The 22,143-nt window shown below is 41.2% G+C and overlaps 2 protein-coding genes across 3 annotated transcripts in view; both read right to left on the bottom strand.

Annotated features, from left to right (window-relative positions):
* Window positions 1–244: 244 nt before the first annotated feature.
* On the bottom strand, window positions 245–6,503 carry slc29a3 (solute carrier family 29 member 3). 2 transcript variants are annotated; one of them, XM_083922620.1, is made up of 7 exons: window positions 6,405–6,503; window positions 4,945–5,106; window positions 4,439–4,856; window positions 3,905–3,987; window positions 3,436–3,662; window positions 2,342–2,504; window positions 245–1,415 (listed from the first exon to the last, which is right to left on the bottom strand). In XM_083922620.1, the coding sequence occupies exons 3-7, from the start codon at window positions 4,760–4,762 to the stop codon at window positions 791–793; spliced, it is 1,422 nt and encodes a 473-aa protein (XP_083778746.1). In that variant the 5' UTR covers window positions 4,763–4,856; window positions 4,945–5,106; window positions 6,405–6,503; the 3' UTR covers window positions 245–790. The 2 variants fall into 2 exon arrangements, with proteins under 2 accessions (XP_083778746.1, XP_083778747.1); XM_083922621.1 differs by having other exon boundaries at window positions 4,945–5,059; window positions 6,405–6,462.
* Window positions 6,504–10,984: 4,481 nt separating this feature from the next.
* The window catches only part of unc5b (unc-5 netrin receptor B), a gene marked incomplete at its 5' end in the record, with an annotated part of 48,544 nt that continues 37,385 nt past the window's right edge, over window positions 10,985–22,143 (bottom strand). The window contains 11 exons of the mRNA XM_083922419.1: window positions 10,985–11,356; window positions 11,818–11,996; window positions 12,108–12,272; window positions 12,852–13,001; window positions 14,181–14,420; window positions 14,502–14,676; window positions 15,025–15,112; window positions 15,240–15,608; window positions 16,007–16,201; window positions 18,884–18,916; window positions 21,713–21,877. Coding sequence (XP_083778545.1) covers window positions 11,191–11,356; window positions 11,818–11,996; window positions 12,108–12,272; window positions 12,852–13,001; window positions 14,181–14,420; window positions 14,502–14,676; window positions 15,025–15,112; window positions 15,240–15,608; window positions 16,007–16,201; window positions 18,884–18,916; window positions 21,713–21,877 — 1,925 coding nt within the window. The 3' untranslated portion in view covers window positions 10,985–11,190. The remainder of the gene's footprint in view (window positions 11,357–11,817; window positions 11,997–12,107; window positions 12,273–12,851; window positions 13,002–14,180; window positions 14,421–14,501; window positions 14,677–15,024; window positions 15,113–15,239; window positions 15,609–16,006; window positions 16,202–18,883; window positions 18,917–21,712; window positions 21,878–22,143) is intronic.

Raw genomic sequence — 22,143 nt, 5'->3', positions numbered from 1 at the left:
TTGATGGAATTTAACAGGCATTAAGTGTGTTTTTTTTTTTGTTTTTTTTAGAGAAACGGGGATCACACATCTTCAACCCGGCAGCACAATAGATCTATACACTCAGTACATCCTTGAGTCCAAGTTGACATTCCTGAGATATCTTGTTCACAAGAATGGTTTCGAATAGACACGCTTTCAAAACACATTCAACTGCCAGTGCCAACATTAGACTGTTGCCTGTTCATAAATGTTTTGTGCCCATTTAAAATGACAAATCAAACTTGTTTATGAAGTCTGAGTCAAGTCAAGTTTAGTTACAAGGTTTACAGACAACAGACATGTTTTTCCAGCTTTATCCCTAAGACGAGGTGCTTCTTCGTCATTTGTATAACTTGTATCACAAAATGTCCCCCCCCTTTAAACAAATACATTTGCGTTTTACAATATGGAAAAAAAAACCTACATATCGAGGTGTCCCTTATGGACTGCACTGATTGCTAATGTTGCTTTGAGAACCACTTCCTGGTTTATCGGGACCAAGTTGTGGCGGCACATAATGAGCCATATCAGTGTAAACATAATACATACAAATGTGAGGTATGAAATAGTCAAGGACTTTTGGTTAAGAGTGGGAATGAGAAACTTCCCAGTACCTTTCTTACATGGCCAGCAACTGGCTTTACTGGTGCACTTAGCATCACAGTGCTGTGAGGCTCTGGTGTTCATCAGACTCTACTGGGCAGCTACTGTCTGATGTATAGCAAAACTATACCACTGTAAACAACTATGTTGTTGCTCAAGAGCCTGGTCAGATGAAGTGCACAATAAGCACGGAGAAAGCAGATCCCACAGCCAGTCCTAGAGTGAGGAAGAAGGACATGACCACTCCTGTGGCCTCTGCCAGCTCTCGAGGTACCACCTTAGGGCCATAAATCATTGGCAGAGTGCCTAGGTAGCCATTAGTGAGGCCTAGCAGGCAGTTAAAGACTACGGGGTACCCGTCATGGCCGAAAAGCACAGTTTGGAGGTGATCCCTTGGCTGGTAGTTACAGAACATGAGAAGGGGCACCATGATGGAGCGACACAACACCAGTGCGGGCAGGACTCTGCTGGTGGGACCAGGGACCTGCAGCCAAGCTGTGGCCAGCCTACCACAGAAGTCTGCCACGTTGTACAGGAAGAAACTGGTGAGGGGCACAAAGTAAGTGGTGGTCCAGGGGTTGCCGCTGTCTTTGTTGACGGACTGGATCCCCGAAGACACTGCAGGGAACACCATGATAGAGATGAAGAAGACGTAGAAGACACTCAGGCCGAGCACCCACGTCTTCCTGAGGATTGGCTGCAGTGGTGGGACGGAGACTGTGCTGGCTGCTGCTCCTTCCCCCTCATTTATTGCCCCTGAACTGGTGCATGTTGCTGCCAGCATGTAGTGTCTGGAGAGAGAAGTATAGCAGAATGCTGCATGTAACTACAAGTATATCGAAAACCTTTTGACAAGATGCATTGAACCTGTCCCCTAAACAGAAGCTGTATCATTAGATTGTCTTCAAGGCCTTTGCTTATTATTACTCCAACTGTGATAAATGCAGTATTAAATAAAGACTATAAAAATAGAGATAAAATAAGTGTATACTTCTATCTTCGCATTTCCAGACTGCAATTTGAAATGCACAAGCAAAATAACTAATAGGTAAGAAATTCCTATTTATTACAATTAATTTGAAGTAAGTCAACCCCACTATGTGTAGGATTTTAACATATCTAACTTAGCACCATCTGGTGGTGGTATAAGGAATTACACTGGGAGATAATGCACACTGCTAAACGATTAGTAATTTATAGTATCCAGATTGTTGAAAGTCAATTTTACAAGAAAAGAAAGGGGGTTATCATTGTCTGCAAATTCAAATGCACGCTTAAAGAAAAAGGGTTAGCACTGTACTTTTCTGAAAACCACAGAAACATATGAAACACTCTTGGCACCCTTTAGTGTGTATGAGATGCACTGGACTTTCAACTGACTTCAGTCAGTGTAAAACTATCTCCGTCAATATTACACGGTTAGAGTAAATGCTCTGGAAGTCAGGTGACGTAGTCTAACGAGCCCCAAACTTCACTCAGGGAGGAGGTTGGTCTGGATGGTTGTTTTTCGCAGAAATCTACAGAGTGTATGGAGCCTGTGAATATTCTAATTTGTCCAGGTCATCGTTATCCTCAAAGCAATTTCAGTCAAAAAGCAACTGGACTTGGTTATTTATCTAACCAAGTCCAGTTGCTTTTTGACTGAAATTGCTTTGAGGATACAGAGTGTATGTGTATGTATCTGTATGGAGCACCCAGAACATCTTTTGGCTGCTACCTTGAATACGCCAGCTTGGGCAGCAGCAGATATGTGATGATGCAGAGGAGGATGAAAACGTCAGCTGTCAGGAAATAGGCCAGTGCGCTGTCGGTCACATCCTTCGCCGCTGCCAGGTCCACTATTGATGCTACTGCACTCAGTGTGCCTCCCATGGCCTGGCCTGAGATAAAGAAAATACCTCACTTAGTGAGTTGATTCAGTCGATACAATTCAATGACCTCTATATATTAAATGTAAATAACTATCCGTCCTTTTTTGCCTTTAAGAAGGAGGAAGGGGGACGACATGCAACAAAGTTTCCCTAGACTTGATTACATGTTTTTATTATAAGATTACATAAAGTCCTAGCCCTTTTTTCTATACCTGTAACAGGCATGTTATGTTAATAAAGGTCAGTAATTAAACCCATTCATTTTTTGAAAAATGTACCTCTGTCAAAACAACCCAGTGAATAATATATCACGATATAGGTAATTTTATATCTGGATAACAATATATATTATGATATAGCATGTTTACTGATAATATATTAAATAAATATATCAAGTCTACATGAAATCAAATGGTAAAGCCTATTTTTGTGTACTCCTTTGTCAATTAAATACTTGGCAAATTAAAAGTATTTCTCAGTATATGAGTACTTTCTTATTTTATTATGAACTGTACTGCAAAATGAACATATGCAAAGCAAATAAAAAGCGGCATCGAAATATTTTCTTCATGCAGTTTGGCCGCTGTTTTTTTTTTAACACTGGAATAGAAACGCTAAAGAAAAATGAATACACTAGACATTTTACAGTATATGGAACATCAATGTTAGTTAATATGAAAAATATAACTAGATGCTCCAAAAGGAGGCCATTGTTTTATATTCATTGGGGATACCTGTCATCTTGTTAGCCATCATTATGTCCAACACACCATGTAGGGTAGTGGCAAGACATAAATAGCCACGATAAATTATTTAATCAGTAAACCTTTAATGGAGCTGCTGAGTAGTGCATACTTTATGGTTTCAAGAGAGTCGAAAAAGGTTAGTATGGTACTGTATAAATGCTTTAAAAGCAATCTCACCTAAATGAGGACTGTACCTGATATAAGGGCCTGAGAAATCCTCATGGGGAACTGCCCACTGATCCCAAACACGCTGCCGGTGAAGAGGTTTGAGGCTCCGCTGACGACAGCCACGCTGGCCAGCGTGCCAATAAAGAACTCCGTCCTGCAGTCTGACGTGTCCACCTTCACCAGCACCGTGGTAACGACAAAGACCAGCAGGATCACAAAAAGAGACGACAGGATCCGCACATTCGAAGACAACCTACCGGCACATCGCACACGCGGTACAGAGATTAGTTTATTATTATAAGATCAGTTGATCGACACAAACACAAAAAAGAGGCAGATGTTTAGTGCTGTTCTGTTGGACAGAGATGCTGTGTTAAGGCCTTAAATGGGACAAATGTGACTGTGTCAACATCCAAACATCCAGAAACAAAGAAAATCATCTGAGAGGAATGTGCTGTGTGTGCACGTGTGTGTGTGTTTGCACAAGAAACTGACCTGTTAACTAGGACATAGTTGAGTATCAGACACAGTACAGAGGGCACTGTGGAGGCAATGGCCAGATAGCTTTCAAAATAGTCCTGCAAGAGAATACAAAACAGAATAGACATTTGAATTTGCTTAAATATAAGAACACACACTCATATGCTCACAGTGTCTCACACAAAGTAAAAGGAAGTGAAAGCAGAAGGGAGAAATCTAAAAATCGCACAGCATTCCTTCTCACCTTTGCCATGAGTCAAATAAAATCAAGCGTCCATCTCAGAATAGCATAAATCTACAGAAAGGAAAGCAGGTCTGACCACCCTCTTTGTTGCCCTTAACAAACCTAAAGCATTTCGAATTGTGTGTAAATGGATTTCTGTCGGATGAGGACACTCAGTCCTTACATCTGTCACAGGACCGTGACTGTGACTAGGAAAAGCATGCAGAATGGCACAAATGTGCATCTTCCTGTGTCCACACCCTAGGCAGTTTATGGTACATACACATACAGTACACACACAATCCACAGTATTTAGTCTCACTCACACTGAGGTCTGAACGTTGCTCCTCACTGCCGCTGCCATGAGTGTTGTTACTCAGTTTGTAGTGCCAGTAGTGTTTGGCTGTTATGAAGAAGTTCCATGGCAGCAGGGAGCCGATGCCCATGAGAAAGAAGATGATGTACACCAAACAGTAAGAGTCCTCTGAACTGTAGCGCACGGCCAGATGCACTGAGGAAGGTTTGGGCAGGAGCGACGCAGAGGTACTCTGGTCCTCGCTGTCCTCATCCTCAGATAAATGGTGGTTGCCAAGAGTGTTGGGAACATAGGAGGAGTTTAGACTGGGCTGCACAGGCTCTGTGGCGTCCATTTTCACAGACTGAACACTCACAAAGTAACGACGAGAGAAAAGGGAAGGTTGTAGCAGTAAAAGGACCTGCGGACAGTAAGTGTTAAACAGAGAGCTGTGAAGGAGAAGAAGAAAAACATGAGTTTAAATCACTGAAAAAATAATAATCTTATTGCAAAGGGTGGGATTTGGATGATGCTTACGTTAACTTGTACTTGTCCAGAAAGGAAAAGACAGACCCTTAGCGGAGCCATATTCTGGAGAGATCTCTGTGCTGTGCCTGGTAGAGATCAGTCTAGCCTTCCAGATCCTGTGATGCTGCAGCAGAAGGAGTCACATTTAACCCTGAGGATGAGCATTCAATTCTGTGGGGACACAATTAAAAAATGGCTCATCATCATCATGTTTCAGATGATGTGGAATGTGACATGAACGCATTTTCCTTTTCTCACTGTGCCACCACTGCACCAACAATACTAATGGGAGTGCTGGAATCATAACTATTTGGTAGCAGGGTGTGAAAGCAAAACCACGGCTCTCCCACAGCAGGAATCTGCCCTGAACTTACATAATTTATTCTTAGTTAAATTCTCCAGCACACTCAGTATAATTGTGTCTAACAATGCAGAAGTAAAAGAAAAAACGCTGACTTGCAATCACCACAGTTTCATCACACGCCTGCACTTGTTATGCAAACCACGTCCTCACATGTCAAAAATAAGCAGTGAGTGATGCATGTTGTCATGAGGTCGAATCAGAGAGCTGTGGTCTCTGGTCCTATTTTCTGCCGCTGGTAGAAAATAGAGAAAAAAAACTGACTTTCACCAGCACCACTTGCTTAGACTTAGACTTCTCTTTACTGATCCCTTTGGGATGACTCCTGCAAGTAAATTGAATTTCCAGCAGCTTGCAAAAACACAAGGGAGATATAAATAAAAAACAACAAACAATAAAAAGTAAACAATAAACTCTCAGTTAAATAAATATGAAGTTGATGTAAGAAAACAGGTAAAATAAAAATTCACGGAAAATGAAATCAGATAAGTTGAGTGTAGAAAAAATGTATAAGATAAATTATGTATGACTGTATATGACAGAAATGAGCAGTAAGCAGTTAAATGATTGCACTTAAGTGGTGGATTAAGTGATTGCAAAAAGAAGATGATAAGTGTCCCGGTATGTATGAGAGTGCTTGCACAATATAAGATTAAATGACTTGAACTATTTAAGGGGGTACAAAGAAGGCTGACGTGACAGAACAAAGCTGACCTTGCATCCTTAAGCATCATGTGTGCCAATAATGAGGAAGCAGTTTCCACGTGATGCTTACTACCCAAGAAAAAGCAATTACAATGACTTGTAGTCCAGACTGATCAGTTTAATTCAAAGTATGCCTCTGGTCACTGCGAACAAGGACATTTTTCAATATTCATTGGGACATTACAGTGCTTATTCGTCCGTGGTCTTTATTAGTACGGTCTCCAGGCGAATAGACACACCAGGTTGTATTTGTTTAGTGTGGACACAACTGTATAAAGAGTAAACCCACATTAGAGACTAGCTACGAGGGTACCCCAGCCTCGTATCAACAAACTAACCACGTCGACCGTGACTCATTGACCGTTGGGCTCATTAAATCAAATATAAATACATATAAACATACCTGACTGCTGGAGACTCCCTGGTGGCTGCTTCTGTCTTTTCCACAAGTTTTGATACGGTGACACAAACATCAATTTCACATAGCAAACTTCATTTGGTCAGCTGACAAACAAGCAGCAACAACAATAAGACTTCCGACACAAGTCCTTCAGAATAAAAGTATCATCGACACAAATTTAAGCCAGACTAGCTCAAACATGTATTTTTTGATCAATGACAAAGTAAATGACATTTACAAAATACGTAAAGCCACATTTGAAACTTTATTTAAAATACTTTTGGAAATAAAAACGAATTCTTACAATTTAAAAGCTTTTATTCGGATAGCCATATACCGGAAGTCCTTCTGTTACTGACGTAGATCTTTTCCGGTGCAGCTTTTCTAACATAAAAGCACGTCCTTGTAAAGCAAATAATAATTGAATTAATAAAATATAGAATTAAGGATAATACTTGCCCCAATAATATAGTATTATTGTATTTTTTTTAACAGATTATAATACTTAACAAAAAAGAAAAACAAAACAAATGGTTGGAAATCTGCAAAGATTACAAAAATGTATGTAGGCCTAGTTGGTACTTGCATGTGACAGCACACATTCAACAAATGCACATAATATGTAAATTATGAAAAGAATTAAAGAAAAATACAAAAATACATATTTTATATAAATGCTCATAAAAGTATAACGTTTGCACAATTGACAAACTCAGTAAATTACTGATATTGAAGTTTCAAATCCTAAAATCTGTAGCATGCAATTTGTAACATACATAATGTTACAAAAAATCAATGAAAGTCTGAGTGACGGCAACAAAATATTATTTATTGCATAATTGAGCAAACTGTAGACTAGTGCTTAATAAAGTGACCCTAACCTTCAGATGTCACATATAAATCATTAAACCATCAACAGTTTTCTTAGTGGTAGCCTACTAATACTACTTCTAATATGTTGTTGTGGAATCATCATTACATCATCAATATTGTCATAAAGTGAACAGGAAATGTATCTACTGTTGTTTTCTTTGTGGCACTATAGTCATGCTGCATATTCCAGTAAAGATCACATTTATTAATATCGTAAAAATGCCCGCTAGAATATAAAAAATGCTGATTGATGAATGGTTTATTTAAACTATACAAATTCAAAACATCCCTTCCATATCTGGCCTTTGTTGAGGAGTGTGGGGTTACCATCATATTCACCACAAGAGGGCACCATAGGACAGCACATGTGTAGTGTGCGCCTCTCAGGAATGGAAAAAACAATTCAAGAAAAAGCATTAAAAGTCCTCTAAAGTCTAACATGATACGAGATGATTGTTTGTGACTGGAGTGAAAACTCTTGGCTCTCCGTGACACATGAGTGGACACCAATAGACTAAACTAATCATTGTCAAATCAATCACTTATCCCAATGAATCACTTATCCAAATCGCAGCTGCTGAATTGCTGTTTCCCCCAATAACAGATCTAAATGTGCAGAAACAATCTGCACAAATAATGTCATGAGTCAAATCAAACACATCCTCCATCTACTTATTCTGCAGGTCACAATAATTGTCAGCATTGATTATTTAAATGATCCAAAAACATCCTATGTAAAGGTGAAGCTGCAGTCACATTTATCCTGTAAGACTTTATTTATTACGGTTTAACTGAGTCTTGCACTGAAGGGTGACATATCAATCGTAAATTCGCAGTGCACCTCAATGCAGGTGCAAAGTGCTGCCTGCCATGAAGACCATACTGCAGTGCCCGCTCACTACAAATGACTCTGAGATATTTGTTTTCAATATAAAAGTCTAATCTGATAAATCCCCACACATCCTGCACTCCTAAAAAAGCTGAGGTCAGAACGCTCAATCTAAGTGGGCAGAGTCAATCCTTAAAGGACACTAATAATGTCTATAAAACCTTTGTAATTTGAATGCCAGATAGCGTGCCAGTTAAAAGCTTTCAAAGCTAAATGGACCTAAAGGGAATTTTCCAATAAAGTGTGAGGGAATGAGGGACAGGTTTAGAAGCTCTTTATTCGTGAAAATAGATAAAAACACATATGTCACTTAAAGGTAATTCTGTCGTGCCAAGGAGCTCCAAAGAAGCCTGCAATATGCTCTATGGATTTGCTGAGAGCTGCTCATACAATGTTTTGTTGCTGCAAAAACAAGTTTTTATTCAATAACAACAAAACACACACTACTGTTAAACTAAGAAATATAATTTATTGCATAAAAATTATATTTAGTTACAGGTAAGAAGGCTAGACGTTTATGTACAATTGGTACTTTACAGAGATAAAATAATGTCACTGAATCCATTGTTTTTTTTCCCATAAAAATGTCTTCTTGAACAAAGGCTAAAATATTATCTTTGATGGGAGCGAGGAGGAATCCAGTCCAGCTCCAGCATTAATGATCCAGAGCTACGGCCAAAGATCCAACAGATACTCAAGAAATCTGGACGAACAAACACTGTAGTCTACAGCTAGCCAGTCTCTGTAAAAGTTTTGAGGAAAGAAAATTGTTCTGCAGTGTTCAGGGATCCAAAGTTCTGAACTGGTCGTGTTCAGATATTTCCTCACAGGCAAAGAAACTGCAGGGCACGAGTTCATGATGTTGTTTTGTAGCCATTGCACCATTGCACTTGGTTTTGTTCTTCCACATGTGCTTTTTCAATAGTAGCTTCCTTGGTCCTTCAGATCCAGATGAAGAATTCCAACACATACCACCATGATCAAAACATTTTGAACCACTCTTGAACCACTTTAGGATACAAAATCAAAACCCTGTCAATGCTCTGATCTGAAAAAATAGAATTACTCTTGCAGGAAATAAAAGAAGTCAAAATGCTCCGCTTTCCTTTTGTACTTGCATAGCACTTACAAAGAGAAAATGGCAGATCTAAAGTGTCTGCCCACATATACTACACACACACAAACACACACACGCACGCACACTCGCACGCACGCACGCACGCATGCTTGTGTTTTCCGTTCATTCACACAAAAACAGTGTCATGACTCACTGCTGAGGAGGGATACTGTCTGTGTTTTGGTTATTGTGGTTTCAATAATATGAACACTTTTTTTTGCTTTGAAGGGTTACAAAAACTTAATGACACACAGAAATGAATGACAAAATTACAGATGAAAGAATTTCAAATCCCGTCTAACAATAACTGACAGAACATTATTGATAACGCAAAAAGCTTGAGGACCCTGACCACAAAGCAGGTGGCTTAGTAAAAATGATTAAAAAATGTGTAATCAAACTGAGTGAAGGGAGACCTAATGAGTTACAGGGTGATGAATAGGCAGATGAATATAATCAGTGATGGTAAACATAATGCAGTTAGTGGTGAGGTAAGTTTTATGGTCCCTTGCTGCCTAGTTGATTCAAGGCTAATCTATTGCTGTAACATTAACCTCTGCTCTCAGCTACAGCCAAGCAAAAATGTCTATGAAATACAGCATACAGTATGTTCACCTGGACATTTTACCACCTCTAATCATGTTTTACAGATTACATTTTACATTTTGAATAGATGCATCGTATTAAAAATAACAAATAGATTTGTGTCATCCCCCACTGACACATCCACTGTGCACCTAACTCTTCCATTCGGCCTGCTCTACTAGAATTAAAAATAAAAGACATCAGTTAAGCCGCCAAAACAAGCACAGATGAGAACAGGTTCTGTATGATGATAACAGCAATGACAACCAAAATAAACAAACTATCCACAAATATGGATAATAACGTAAAGAGCGTTCCCCAAAGGAAACTTTTAAGGGATGACAAGAAAGCTCTCCTGCAGTTTATTCTCAACAGATCGGAGGAGTGTGGCAGAATGATAGAGGAATGCGAGGAGAGATGAAAGAGAAACACCCCTGTGAGTCAGAATGATATGCCAAGGCTTTGAGGCATTTGTTGGTTCAATATAAAGAGTCAGTCAGTCTAGTTATCTGCCAATTTTTTAAATGATCTTCACAATTCACCCTCCTACCGCAAAGAAGAGGCCCCCCCCAGCACAAAGCGACATGCTCAAGCCCTCAAATCTTGAGGGTTCAGACCTTGGACTTGTCAGTAGTCGAAGCAGTTAGACAAGAAATCCTAGCGTATCTGATTCAGCGCCTGTTAATGACCAGTTTGTCCATCCATGTGTGTATATGTGTTGGAGTGAGTCTATAGCCTGAGGAGGTTTCAGACAGGTCGGTGCTGCCTGTCATTCACTGCACACACAGAATGACAATGGAGAAAACAAAAGACCCTGCCATGAGGTGAGATGGTGTTAAATCATGCACTTTCATGCTGCTACTGAAACACGGGGAATCACGTGTTAGCGCTTGTCTGTTTGTGTTATTGCGCGTGCTTAAGTGTGCCAACTTTTTCTTATTTATATAGAGAAAAGTGTAATTTCCAATCTTTGAAGAAGACAGTCAACACCACATTTGACAGATGACTTTACACCGATTTTACGCCTTTGTGCACTCAAATTGGTTTCACATCTTGCAGATGCAACATTGCGTTGGAGGATTCGAGGTGAATCAGATTAGCATCATAGGAATGGCTTACATATGGTGCATGTAGCTACAGTGGCTGATCAGGGGTCAGTGAAAAGGACGATGAGGCAGACGTAATACAGTGCATGTTGAAGGAACCAAAATGCTCTATGGGCTTATGATTTGTGCAGGGGTTGTGCATATTCATAGGCAGGTATTCTTATTTTCAACACGGTGTAAGAGAAAATGTCTGGGCTTGTTCTCTTGTTCCTTGACCAATCAACAATCCCCATCCGTAGTCATGACAACTAGCACCTCGCTTTTCCCCATTTCTTCCAGCGCGGTCGCCAGAGAAACCAAGTCTGCGTCAGCTTGATGACAAGCTTCCCATAAGTCCAGTAGAACACCTGTGGGGCTGGGCTTTGTTGCAAAGTAGTTCAAGTACCTGAGGTGGAAGAAAGAGTCAGGAACATTCCATTATTGATTGCAGACATTTTTAAACGATATACTGTAAATTGAAAATAGCGTTAGTACCACTTTATTTTGACAGTCCAATACTGACACCCACATGACTATTATATTTCAGCAGGATTAACTAGTCAACATGAAGGTCATTTTTTCCAGATTCTAAATATTCTGTCTGAATAAACCTGTATTCAACCTCTGTCTGAAATGCTCCATTTTACTGCCTGCCCTCCCGAAAAAATGGAAATCGCAAACCTTTTACAATATGGGACTTTTAAAAAAAAAATCAAAACCCCATACATCTAACCTCAGACAGACATCTAAATGCTTATACACAATTCTGAGTTATCACTTGACAGTAGGAACCAGGAACCTGAGTATCTTTGGACTCGTGCGTGACCAAGCAGCCTTTCACACAAAAACATGTGAGGTAGATCTGACCTGTCAAAACCCAGGCTGCGTGCCAGTAGTCTCCAGTCACATCCTCGAGCACTGGGTGCATCCAAACTGGCACATATCTTCTGGCGGATGGAGTCAGGCAAGCGAAAGGCATAGGGTCCCACTTGAGAGGACGGGAGGCAGGTGCCTCCTGAGGGGAGAGGTGAGTGTGGGGGTAGAGTCTGGAATGAAAGGAGAGAAGTATTGAGACCACCCCTTTTTTTAAAAATACATTTACCTGCGTAGCTTTTATTGCTACTCTATCTGCGTTCGCATTATTAAGTTACCATTACCTCCTGAATATCCGTGTGCAGCTGGAATATCTGTCCCTCCCCTTCCACCTGCCGGACACAGATCTTACAGGTGAGCTGCGACACAGCCAGGCTCCCTCTCTCCAGGCTGAAGGTGCAGTGCAGGGGTCTCTGACTGCCGCTCCAGATGTGATAGAACGGGATCTCCTGTTTTCAAATAGAAATATTAAAAAATGTTATTACAAAAACATTGCTTCTACACTGTGATTAAATTGCCTTTGTTCTGAGCAGCACAATCAGAAAGGATCTAGAATAGGGTTTCCATTCAAGAAGAGTGCAATATGCTTTATTTTGATACTCTGCGCTTCCACCGACTGGGTCTCCACGTGTCAGCGGATAATTTATTTCCTAAGTGCGCTGTCTATAAATTAGGACCACTATCAGATTTCCTGTTTGTTTATTCAGGGTTGAGACTGCAATCTCTGTGCAGCCGCCGAGAGAATGCACCAGAGAGTTTGGATGTTTACAACAGAAGTGAATAGACCAGTATTTTCTGAGCTATTCTACTGCATTGAAATAAAGAGTTTGTCAGACCATTGTTTTTGCAGAGGAGTTACTGCCTAATAGGCTTGAAGTAGTACTGACATTTTATCAATACATTTTTGGATCAACATTATTCCATCTACTTCCGATTAGTGCTTTGCAGACTTGTATACGTCCAAATTTATATTCCTTTTTCAAATCAACAGGCTGTATCTAGTATCTGCTGCATTTTGAGTGTCTCACCTGATACTTTGCCAGTAGTTTGCTTCTCCAGTGACTATGAGGAATGTCGTGGATGGACAGGCGCAGGTTGTGGTAGCTGTCTTTGAAGAGCAGCGGCTTGGGATCCTCCAGCAAAACTCCACCTAGACTCCTCTCCAAATCCAGCACCTCCTGCACAGAGGCAGAGAGAAGACAGGCTTAGGGCCGCATTTATATCATCAATTTAATTATACAAACACATTTCAAAACTTGCTTTCAAAAACACTGCGATCTCTTGGTGTCTCCAAATGGATATGTGAGAGCTAACAGTTTGAAAGCTGTTTGAACTTTAGCAGCCAGAAATCATCTAATGTGATGCCAGTTAACTGCACACAGCATGCTCATGTTTACGATCGCGTCTGGTCTGTGAACACTGAGAGAGGAAAATATCTAAAGTCAGCGTGCCCAACTTTCTCTGGATTGAGTGCTCACTTGCTGTTTACTAGGAGATGTGTGTATTGTGCTGTACTATTTTGAGTCTTGGCTTCTTGTGGTTTGATTTAGTAAAGTTTTGTGAACATTTTGGCAAGTGTGTGTTGTGTTTATGCTGTCTATGAGCAAACCAAGCTCTATTTTAGTTGCACTTTACAATTGGAGTCGACATTATGGATGTATTCATACTTTTAAAAAATATTATACATTGCAGCTTTAAGCAAATTAACAGTTATGCACAAGTTGCCATAGTGTAAAGTCTGAGATAATCATGTATTTTTTTGTTGTAAAGCATGTTGAGGTGCTATATAAATACTGTGAAAGTATCAATGCTCAACCCTCTATCAACAGAGAAATGCACACAGCCCATATTCACAAACTGTGTCTTCAAACGAGCCGTCAGGACTTCTGTACGGTTGTGATGTCACAACTATACTATATATAGGTAAGAAGTGCAGCTTTAGTGCCGTTACAATCATTCGCTGGCTGCAAAGATGGTGCAAGAAGACCTGGAAAAAGCTGACCAATCAGAGCAGACTGGGCTTTTGGGGAGGGGGGCTTAAAGAGACAGGAGCTAAAACAGAGTGTTGAGGGTGAATACAGGTATATTCAGACAGACAGAATGAGAAAAACAATATGTTTTTTTAACATTATAGCATGTAAACATGTTCTATAGAAACTCAAAATCTGCCCAAAAAAAGTATAAACCTAAAAATGATAATAATAATAAGGGACTTTAAATATTCATACTATGGCCAGATTGACACACAAAAGAACTTAAGACAGAAAGAAAAGTCAGCTAAATGGTTAAGAATAATAGAGGTGAACATATGCAGACATTTTTACACAGACAGAGAGGGGCAAACATAAAAGCAGCACCTTGAGTGCATGCGGGGTGTCATGGATGCAGTAGATACGGAGGCTGTAGTCCAGGGAGAGGCAGGGTGCTCGAGGGGCGAATAGTGCCAACTGCAGGCGTTTGCAGGCGGGCTGTGGAGGGCAGGACTGGCCCACCAGGCCGTACGTTCCCAGCTGCTCCATGAGAACATGACAACACTCCTCCTCCAGCTGCAGGTAGCACGGAGATGACAAAGTCTCCTCTCCTACTGTCAGCACCTCCTAATAACAGATTGAAGGAGGGTTCAGTGATGTTGTCCAACGAGACATGCATTATTTGGTACCAGTCAGAGGCTGTCTTACCTCCCATGCCCCCTGGTGCGTCTGTGTCTTGAGTGTGAGGGTCCAGTCAGGTGTAGGTGTGTCTAGCTGGGCACAGTGGGGTAAAGTAAGAACCACAGGACGATTCAGCAGCATGCCGGAGGGGCCACAGCTCACCACAGGGCTTAGTACGGTCTGACTGCCCTCAGAGGGTAGCCTGTAAATGTCACACACACACAACTTAATTTATAAAAGAACATCATGACCACATCATGGTTTGGAACATGTTCTATTGATGTATTTGAAGCAAACTGAATATCAAACTTGCTGAAAAATTGGTATGAACTTAATCCCTTCCAATTTCAGTGAAGAAGTTGAGACAAGTTGATCATTTTTTTCTATCCTCAGAAAAAGTGATATAACTTCCAGACAAACTTCAAGTGGTTCCCAGCAGGTGAGCTGTGCACTGGAACAATTTCTGATTGAGGTGAGAATGAGGTCTGTTCTGGTTTGTGGTTGCAAAGGAGACGAGTGAAAGAGAGGAATAAAGATGAAGGGCACTCACGTTGTTTTGTCCCACTTGTTGATAATGAGGTACATCTCGTAGAACTTCCCTTGGGGGATTGTGCCTGGGGGGACCAGCAGACTCACACCTGAGAGAGAAGGTGTCATGACTTATCTTGTCTTATGGTTGAATGACAGGACATGTCATTGGATCTCACTTGGTGTAATGAATTCGGATGTTAAGTTGCACGTGAAAAGACATGTGCATGCAATTACCTGTGTTGGGGATGGTAAGGCGTCCTCCGAGATTACCCAGGGTGGCGCTGGTGCTCAGCCCAGGCTCTCTGGGCAGGGTGTGGCTGTAGTAATCTCGCTCTCTACCCATAGTACCCACCGACTTCAGGCTGAGGATCTCCCCGTCGCCTAAGCCCATGTCTGCGGGGAGCTCCAGGGAGGAAAGAGTGGAGGCGTTATACACCTTGATTTTGAGACCTGGCAATGGGTCCAGCAGGGGAGAAGTGGTCATAGGGATTTTGTGGGGGCTGTCATTGACCCCCTGCTGCAGGGAGAAGAGTGGCCCGCGGAAAGCCCCTGCTGTTGCTGTCAGATCCGGAGGAGCCGAGGGATGCAGATGGGGAGGGTTATCTGTAGACACAGGAGAAGAGAGGAGCTGTTCTCTTATCTCCAGAAATGACTGGAGAGCGCTTTAAAGTGATGTGAGGGAAATTGATTAATGTTGCTAATTAATATTTGATGGCAAGGAACAAGAGGAGGCATACCATGACAAATGCTTCAAGTGTAAGAAAATGTAATGCAATCAAGAATAGAGAATTGACTAATTGAGTGAAGATAACGGTATAAAGAAAATTCTTTTATGGGATGATATAAATAGCAGTGTGATAACGAAACTGATTGTGAACAAGTACTTCTATGAAGATGAGTCAAAACAAGAAAAGTTGTAAAAACAAACACATTGAAAAAAAGGGTACTCGTATGTGAACATGTACTGAATGACATATGTGTGAGTCGGTGTGTGTACCTACCCTGTCTGGGAGGCTTGTAGTTGCCAGGGTGGAAGGCGGCAGTGAGGGCAGACGAAGAATCAGTGATGTCTCCATGGAGATGGCGGCATCTACGGCGATATGCAAGCACTCCCACGCACAACACCAGTATCACACACAGCAGCAGGGCCCCCACCAGACCAGCGTAGACTGCGACACCCATACCTGGGGCCAGTGCTGAAAGAGAGAAAGAGAGGCAAGACGATCAAGACACCATATAGGGACACATATGGAAACACACAGATACAAATGCAAGGGAAACACGAGAGAGAAGAAAGAAGAAAATACAATTTAAGAGATATCATCTGATTTACTACATATCCACTGTAGCAGAATGCAGTGTACATTAGTTATTGTAGTGCTGAAAGGAATTAAAGGATTAGTTGATCGTCAGAATATAAACAGGAAGTTTTATAATTGATTTTTTTTAAAGCCATTAAGTTCCTGCAAACACAAGGATTTGATACTTTTCTCTCTTTTATACTCTTGTGAATTTAATATCTTTGGCCTTTTATTGGACAAAACTTGAATTAGAATAATGCGGACATTGTATACATGAGAACATGAAATGTAATCAACAGATGAATAACTTATTCAAAAATAATCAGTGGTTGCAGCCCTTTTTTAACACATGGGCACCCAGAGATGTAATCTTAAAACAATACTGACAGGTTCATATGTACATTAAAGTTATCTGTCACTATGACTGTTGGGGGACTATAGGGGACAAAATCCGCAGTCCTTCTGCATAAAAATGCATTCTTAAGTTCAGGTGAAGTTAATGCGATGACATGTATCTTATGTTACAGTGCTTAATTCTTTCTTTGTGTAACTTTCAAACTTTCACAGCTCAGCAGGGAAACAGGAAATAAAACGAGCCAATTAAGCACTAATACTGTAACTGTAGAAAGTTTCCAGCATGCTGTGACCAATCCACCTTAAATACAGTGGTTTGACAATGTCATTATAAAATCCACCATTCCTGCTTTAAGTGACATAAAATCAGTCACGGTGAGTCATTGAGTTAAGCTGGCATCATACGTATATTATTATTCACTATAAAAATGAGGCCAATGAGTTTAATATGGTCAGGCCTAAACTTTTTAAAAGTTGTGAGAAAGTGAGTATTGGTATCAGGAGAAAAAGTTGGATCGATACATCCCTAGAAAATATTCACTTTATGTGACTTAAGTCAGAATGCTGAGGCCTCATTTTAGCTTCAGCTGAGCTTTATGATGTATTTTTACACAGGCACATGATTGTAGATTCTGCTCCCTATCTGTTACATTGGAATCATTAGGAAGGGGATCACTTCACAGCCAGTGTGGACGGGAGGAATGATCACAGTGACCGATAACTCTTTCAATACTTGTGGGCATGTGACTGATGCTTTAAGATAGCCTTGAAATAACTCTGGCAGTATGTCTGCTGGGACGTACCCGATGTTCAGTTTGATTCAAGTTAAAGCTGCATATTTTTGGGTTAAAAGAGATCATCCAGGAAATCGACATTGTAAAAATAGCTCCTCCTGGCCTGCAAGGGGGCCCATCTGATAACAAAAGTTGGCATGGATTGAACCGGGTGGGGGCAGGGTGGTTGACCATAACTTCACCTGCTCCCTGTTGGGCACCTTCTCTTTTCTCCTGCTGAGTGATTGGCTGTGACTGGTCAGCAGGCCCACCACAGCCTGCTTAGCTTTGACTCCCCAACACTAGCAGAGCCATACCAAACCCAGACACGTGAGCCAGCCACACCGCAGCAGAAGAAGAGAAGCCGACAAGGAGCAAGATACAAGGAAGAGTAAAAAAAGTAGACTGTATAAACAGAGGAGGAGAGAGCCAGAGGAGAGGCAATTTGGCAAAAGGGATAGGAAGGAGTTAGATAAGGTTGTGATTTGTTGAGAGGACAGATGGATTATAAGTGTGGTGATGAGGAGAGAGGAGATAAGGGTAGCAGTGCTTGAGGAAAAGGTCTGTGTTAAAAGAGCAGGAGAGGGTGTGGAAAGAAGTTGAGGGACACTACAGAGCTGCAGTGAGAGTAGAAGGAAGGGTGGAGGAGAGGAAAGCCGGAGGCAGGCGGTCCAGCAGAGGAGAGCTCCCGCGCTCACGTGGCGGCGATGGAACCAAATCCGACAGCCGTCCGCACTTATTACCAGAAACGGAACAATAGCGAATTAGGTGCATTACCGTGGCTGCTCTCCCCTGAGCCCACGTCACATTCAGCTAGAGGAATTACCATCACTTCAAATGTAAACTATATCACAGATTAACTGAAAGTCAGACAGAAATAATTTCTTTTTTTTGCTCTGCTTCCACCTTATAGCCTATGGATCCAAGAGTCTCAGCCTAGAGGCACCCTTTATAGCAGAGCTTGCAGATTCTTTCCTCTGACATGTTGGGTTTCGAGCCAGATTAGTTTGTTTAATCACACCAACATTTATAAGTCTCTTTGTTTTAGCTGTATCTTTGTTCTCAATTCAACTGCAGCAAGCTGTTATGTAACTGATGCAATGTGCTAACATGGAGCCAGCTCATAAAATGTTCCGCTTACTCAACATACTAGACAAGGCGGGATAACAACACTCATAAGCAGGCTGGACAAGAAGGTGAGGCATGTCTTTACTGAACTTGATCTGAGATGACAAGAAATTGAGGATAGATAGAGGCTCAACACATAACGCTGCACGCATTCGGCTCCACGTGTTAGCACAGATGTTAGGACTCCTCATCGGTATGAGCCCACAGACTGACACACACACACGTGCGCACACACACACACACACACACACACACACACACACACACACGTACAAACAGTATGAAGGAGTGAAGGAGTGAAGGCATGGGAAGGTGAACTTACGATGGCTTGCATGTTCAATAGAAATCTTTTTATCTGTTTGAACAGGAGAAAAAAACAAGAGAAGAAGAAAAGAAAAAAAAACACAACAACTTAAAAATAGATGGACTGGTTGTTATGCATATGAAATAACATAATTCAAAGCAGAAACGGAAGAGTAAACAATAGCTCATCAATATGAAGATTGAAATGTTAGCATAAAACGAATACCGCGAGCGAGAAAACATAACTTTATATCTAAGGAATAATAAGCTCTTCTTGAAAGGCGACACAATATGTGACACTGTGGAATGAAAGTCAGCATAATTGTTTATACAATGTACAAAATAAAAGCCTGTTAGAAATGAGAGAGATTAAGATCATTTGGATGAGAGTTGCAAAGTTAAAGAGAGTTTTGAAAATGAATAAGGATGCTGGTGTTGTGTGTTACACGAGGGAGACAGTGTAGATTGAAAAATCTTCAAAAAACATCTGTTCCTCTGTAACCAACATTTTATCAAACTAAAATGGAATTGAATTATTGTGGATGAAATGGTGTAATGGTTGCTTTTATTATATGGTAAATGTTTTTTGTTGAAAACTGTTCCCATTGCACTTTATACTGTTTTGTTATATTTAAGAGATTGTTCCACGCTGCATTTCTGGTCTGTATGTACTATACTATAAACGTATATGACGTAAATGTATATGACATGAAGCAGTTAGAGTGGGCACGTAAGCTCGGAGAGATTGTTGTGGTGTGTGACGCCTATGTTTTTCTCTTTCTTTTATGAAGAATAAATCCCACAGATCCTTAATTTAACACTGCAGAACTGGGCAGAAATCACTCTACTACTCATACATTCCATAGGGTACCTTATCACCTCCATCATATTAAAAAACAACAAAAAACCCCACATCTATGCAATGCAATCCAATGTGAATTATTCTTGAGCGGCTTAATGAATGTCAAAACCGTCTTTCAGGATTGCGTCACTTATTAGATCTTAAATCAAATAACCTTCTCTCCCAGGCTTCATCGAAACACCAAATGGTTCCCCCCCGACTTTTCCACTCATCCAATAGCAATTAAAACCTACTAGGAGGCAGCGGAGATGATGGCTTGTGGCGTCTCGAAACATTTTACATTTACGACTGATGTATTTAGCCGATCCTCAAAGGGATTAGTGATGACTGAGACGATTAGAGTGAGCTATTGTTTGATTGTCTTGAAGCTTGGTCAGAACGAGTCATAACGTTATCAGGAAAATGTGTGGCCGCAGAATTATATTAACGGGCTGGGAAAATAAATAAACCTATATTTTGCCAAGTGACATATTTACAGATTTTCGACAGCACAGTGCTTCCCGTCTTCTCCCTCCTCCAAAGCCACTTGAGTGCATGTTTCCCCTGACAGCCTCCTGAGAACGCTCTGCTCTGTGCAGACAAATCAGTCAGTGTATTTGTCTAATCTGGCTGCTCCATAGAAGCCTGTTTATGTCAGGGCTTGTGTGCACTTCTGATAGAGCGTGCAGTTGACCCCCCCGTTGCACGTGCATTTACGAGGGTCTATCTGCATGCTCTGTCACGTATAAGTGTGTGTTTTTAACTGTGTACTTGAATGTATCTCAGTGCCTCCGTCGATGTGCGTCTCAAAGATTCTAATGCGCTGTCAGCTGGATTCCTCCCAGCTCATCACGGGCTGCACATTGGGTGTCAGTGTGTGTCTGACTCACTCTCATATGCTCTTCCCTGTGCTAATTTTTTGACTTGGCCGTGTAATGCTCGCTTCCCACTCCATGTGCTCCCTTAGCCTGCATTTGCTTCATCTCTATTTCTTTCTTTCTTTCTTTCTCTCTCTCTCTCTCTCTCTCTCTCCATCTGTGCTTTTTAGATGTGGATCACTTGCCTTCTCTCTTTGTGGACCTAAATTTCGCCTCATGAAACATCTGTCTACGATTGAGCTGTTTTTTCTTTTCATCTCTCCCTCTACATCATTCGTGCTCACAGCATGCTGCAGTGACTAATCGCCTTGGGAATACAGTTCTATACAAAATAGCTTTGAAATGCAATACACTTTATGAAAATGTAATAAAATGAGCAAAAATATCACTGCCGGCAAAGACTCGCTATAATCAATTCAACAACCACCTGAAACTGCAAATTTACTGTTAGGGATTTGACCTCTACAGATACCTCAGAAACACCCTTTTCTTTCAGATATTAGACAGTTGAACTATGTGCACTAGTAAACAAAGTTCAGCATATGCTGATCTGTATTAAGGGGTTAGATGTACTGTATTACGTATAGTAGGTGGGGGTAGGCCCACCCCGAGTTTGGAGAAGCATGCAGGACAACAGGCACGGAAGCTAAGCAATAGTTGCAGGTACTGCTGCCTTGATCACTTAGGTAGTTATCATAGTTACTAAGCCTTTTCAAGACACTAAAGTTACACGATAACACAAACAAATAAACCGTTCGAGGCAGCGGTAGAACAGAAACTCCTGTGTTCTGCAAGGAAAACATACTGTTTTGTCATTGAATTCTGGTGGCTTTGAAGAGAACATAGAGCAGCTTCAATTTCCCCAGTTTCTTGGCTTCCATGCTAAGACATGTCTGCCTACTTCTTCAAACTGGGGGCGTGCGGGACACATCTACTGTATGTCATACACTGACTTGGGATAAATACCTCATACAACCCCAATTAAAAAAAAATCCCAACTATTCCTACTAAATCCCAACTAGCCAACTACAGAATAAGGATATACAAATTAATATATATCAATGAGCCATATAGCGTATTAACTCTCTTTTGACATTTAACAACAGCCTCAGTAGCTCAGGTGACTTACTGCGCGCACACAGTCCCTCAGTGCAGTTCTTGCTCTCCATCATGCTGCCGCTGCAGTGCTTTCCTCCATTTCTAGGTGGGGGAGATTGGCACTCGCGACTGCGCCAGTGGGTGCACTCTGTCCCACAGGCGGACCACTTTGCCCACTCTGTCCAGCCTCCGTCCACTGGAATGAGACGGCAGAGATGTGAGTCATTTTACAGCTAACCAGGGGCTAAATACTTCCGTTACTGCAGGTAGAGTGGTATTGGGCATGACTTCATTATGCAGCGCAATGCATATGTAATAGCTTGAAGTACATCTTTTTGCAAATTAGGAAAATGCATGTGGTTTGTTTTACATGATTTTGGTTTTAGGGTGGTCTGACATACTGGGCAAAGCAATAAGTGTCAGAACGGTGAGTGGCAGGAATCAGGTAATACTATGTTTATG

The sequence above is a fragment of the Echiichthys vipera genome (assembly GCF_963691815.1).
Source record: "Echiichthys vipera genome assembly, chromosome: 11".
NCBI lineage: Eukaryota > Metazoa > Chordata > Actinopteri > Perciformes > Trachinidae > Echiichthys > Echiichthys vipera.
The sequence above is the reverse complement of the archived record's forward strand: the minus strand, read 5'-3'. Positions and strand labels throughout refer to the sequence as shown.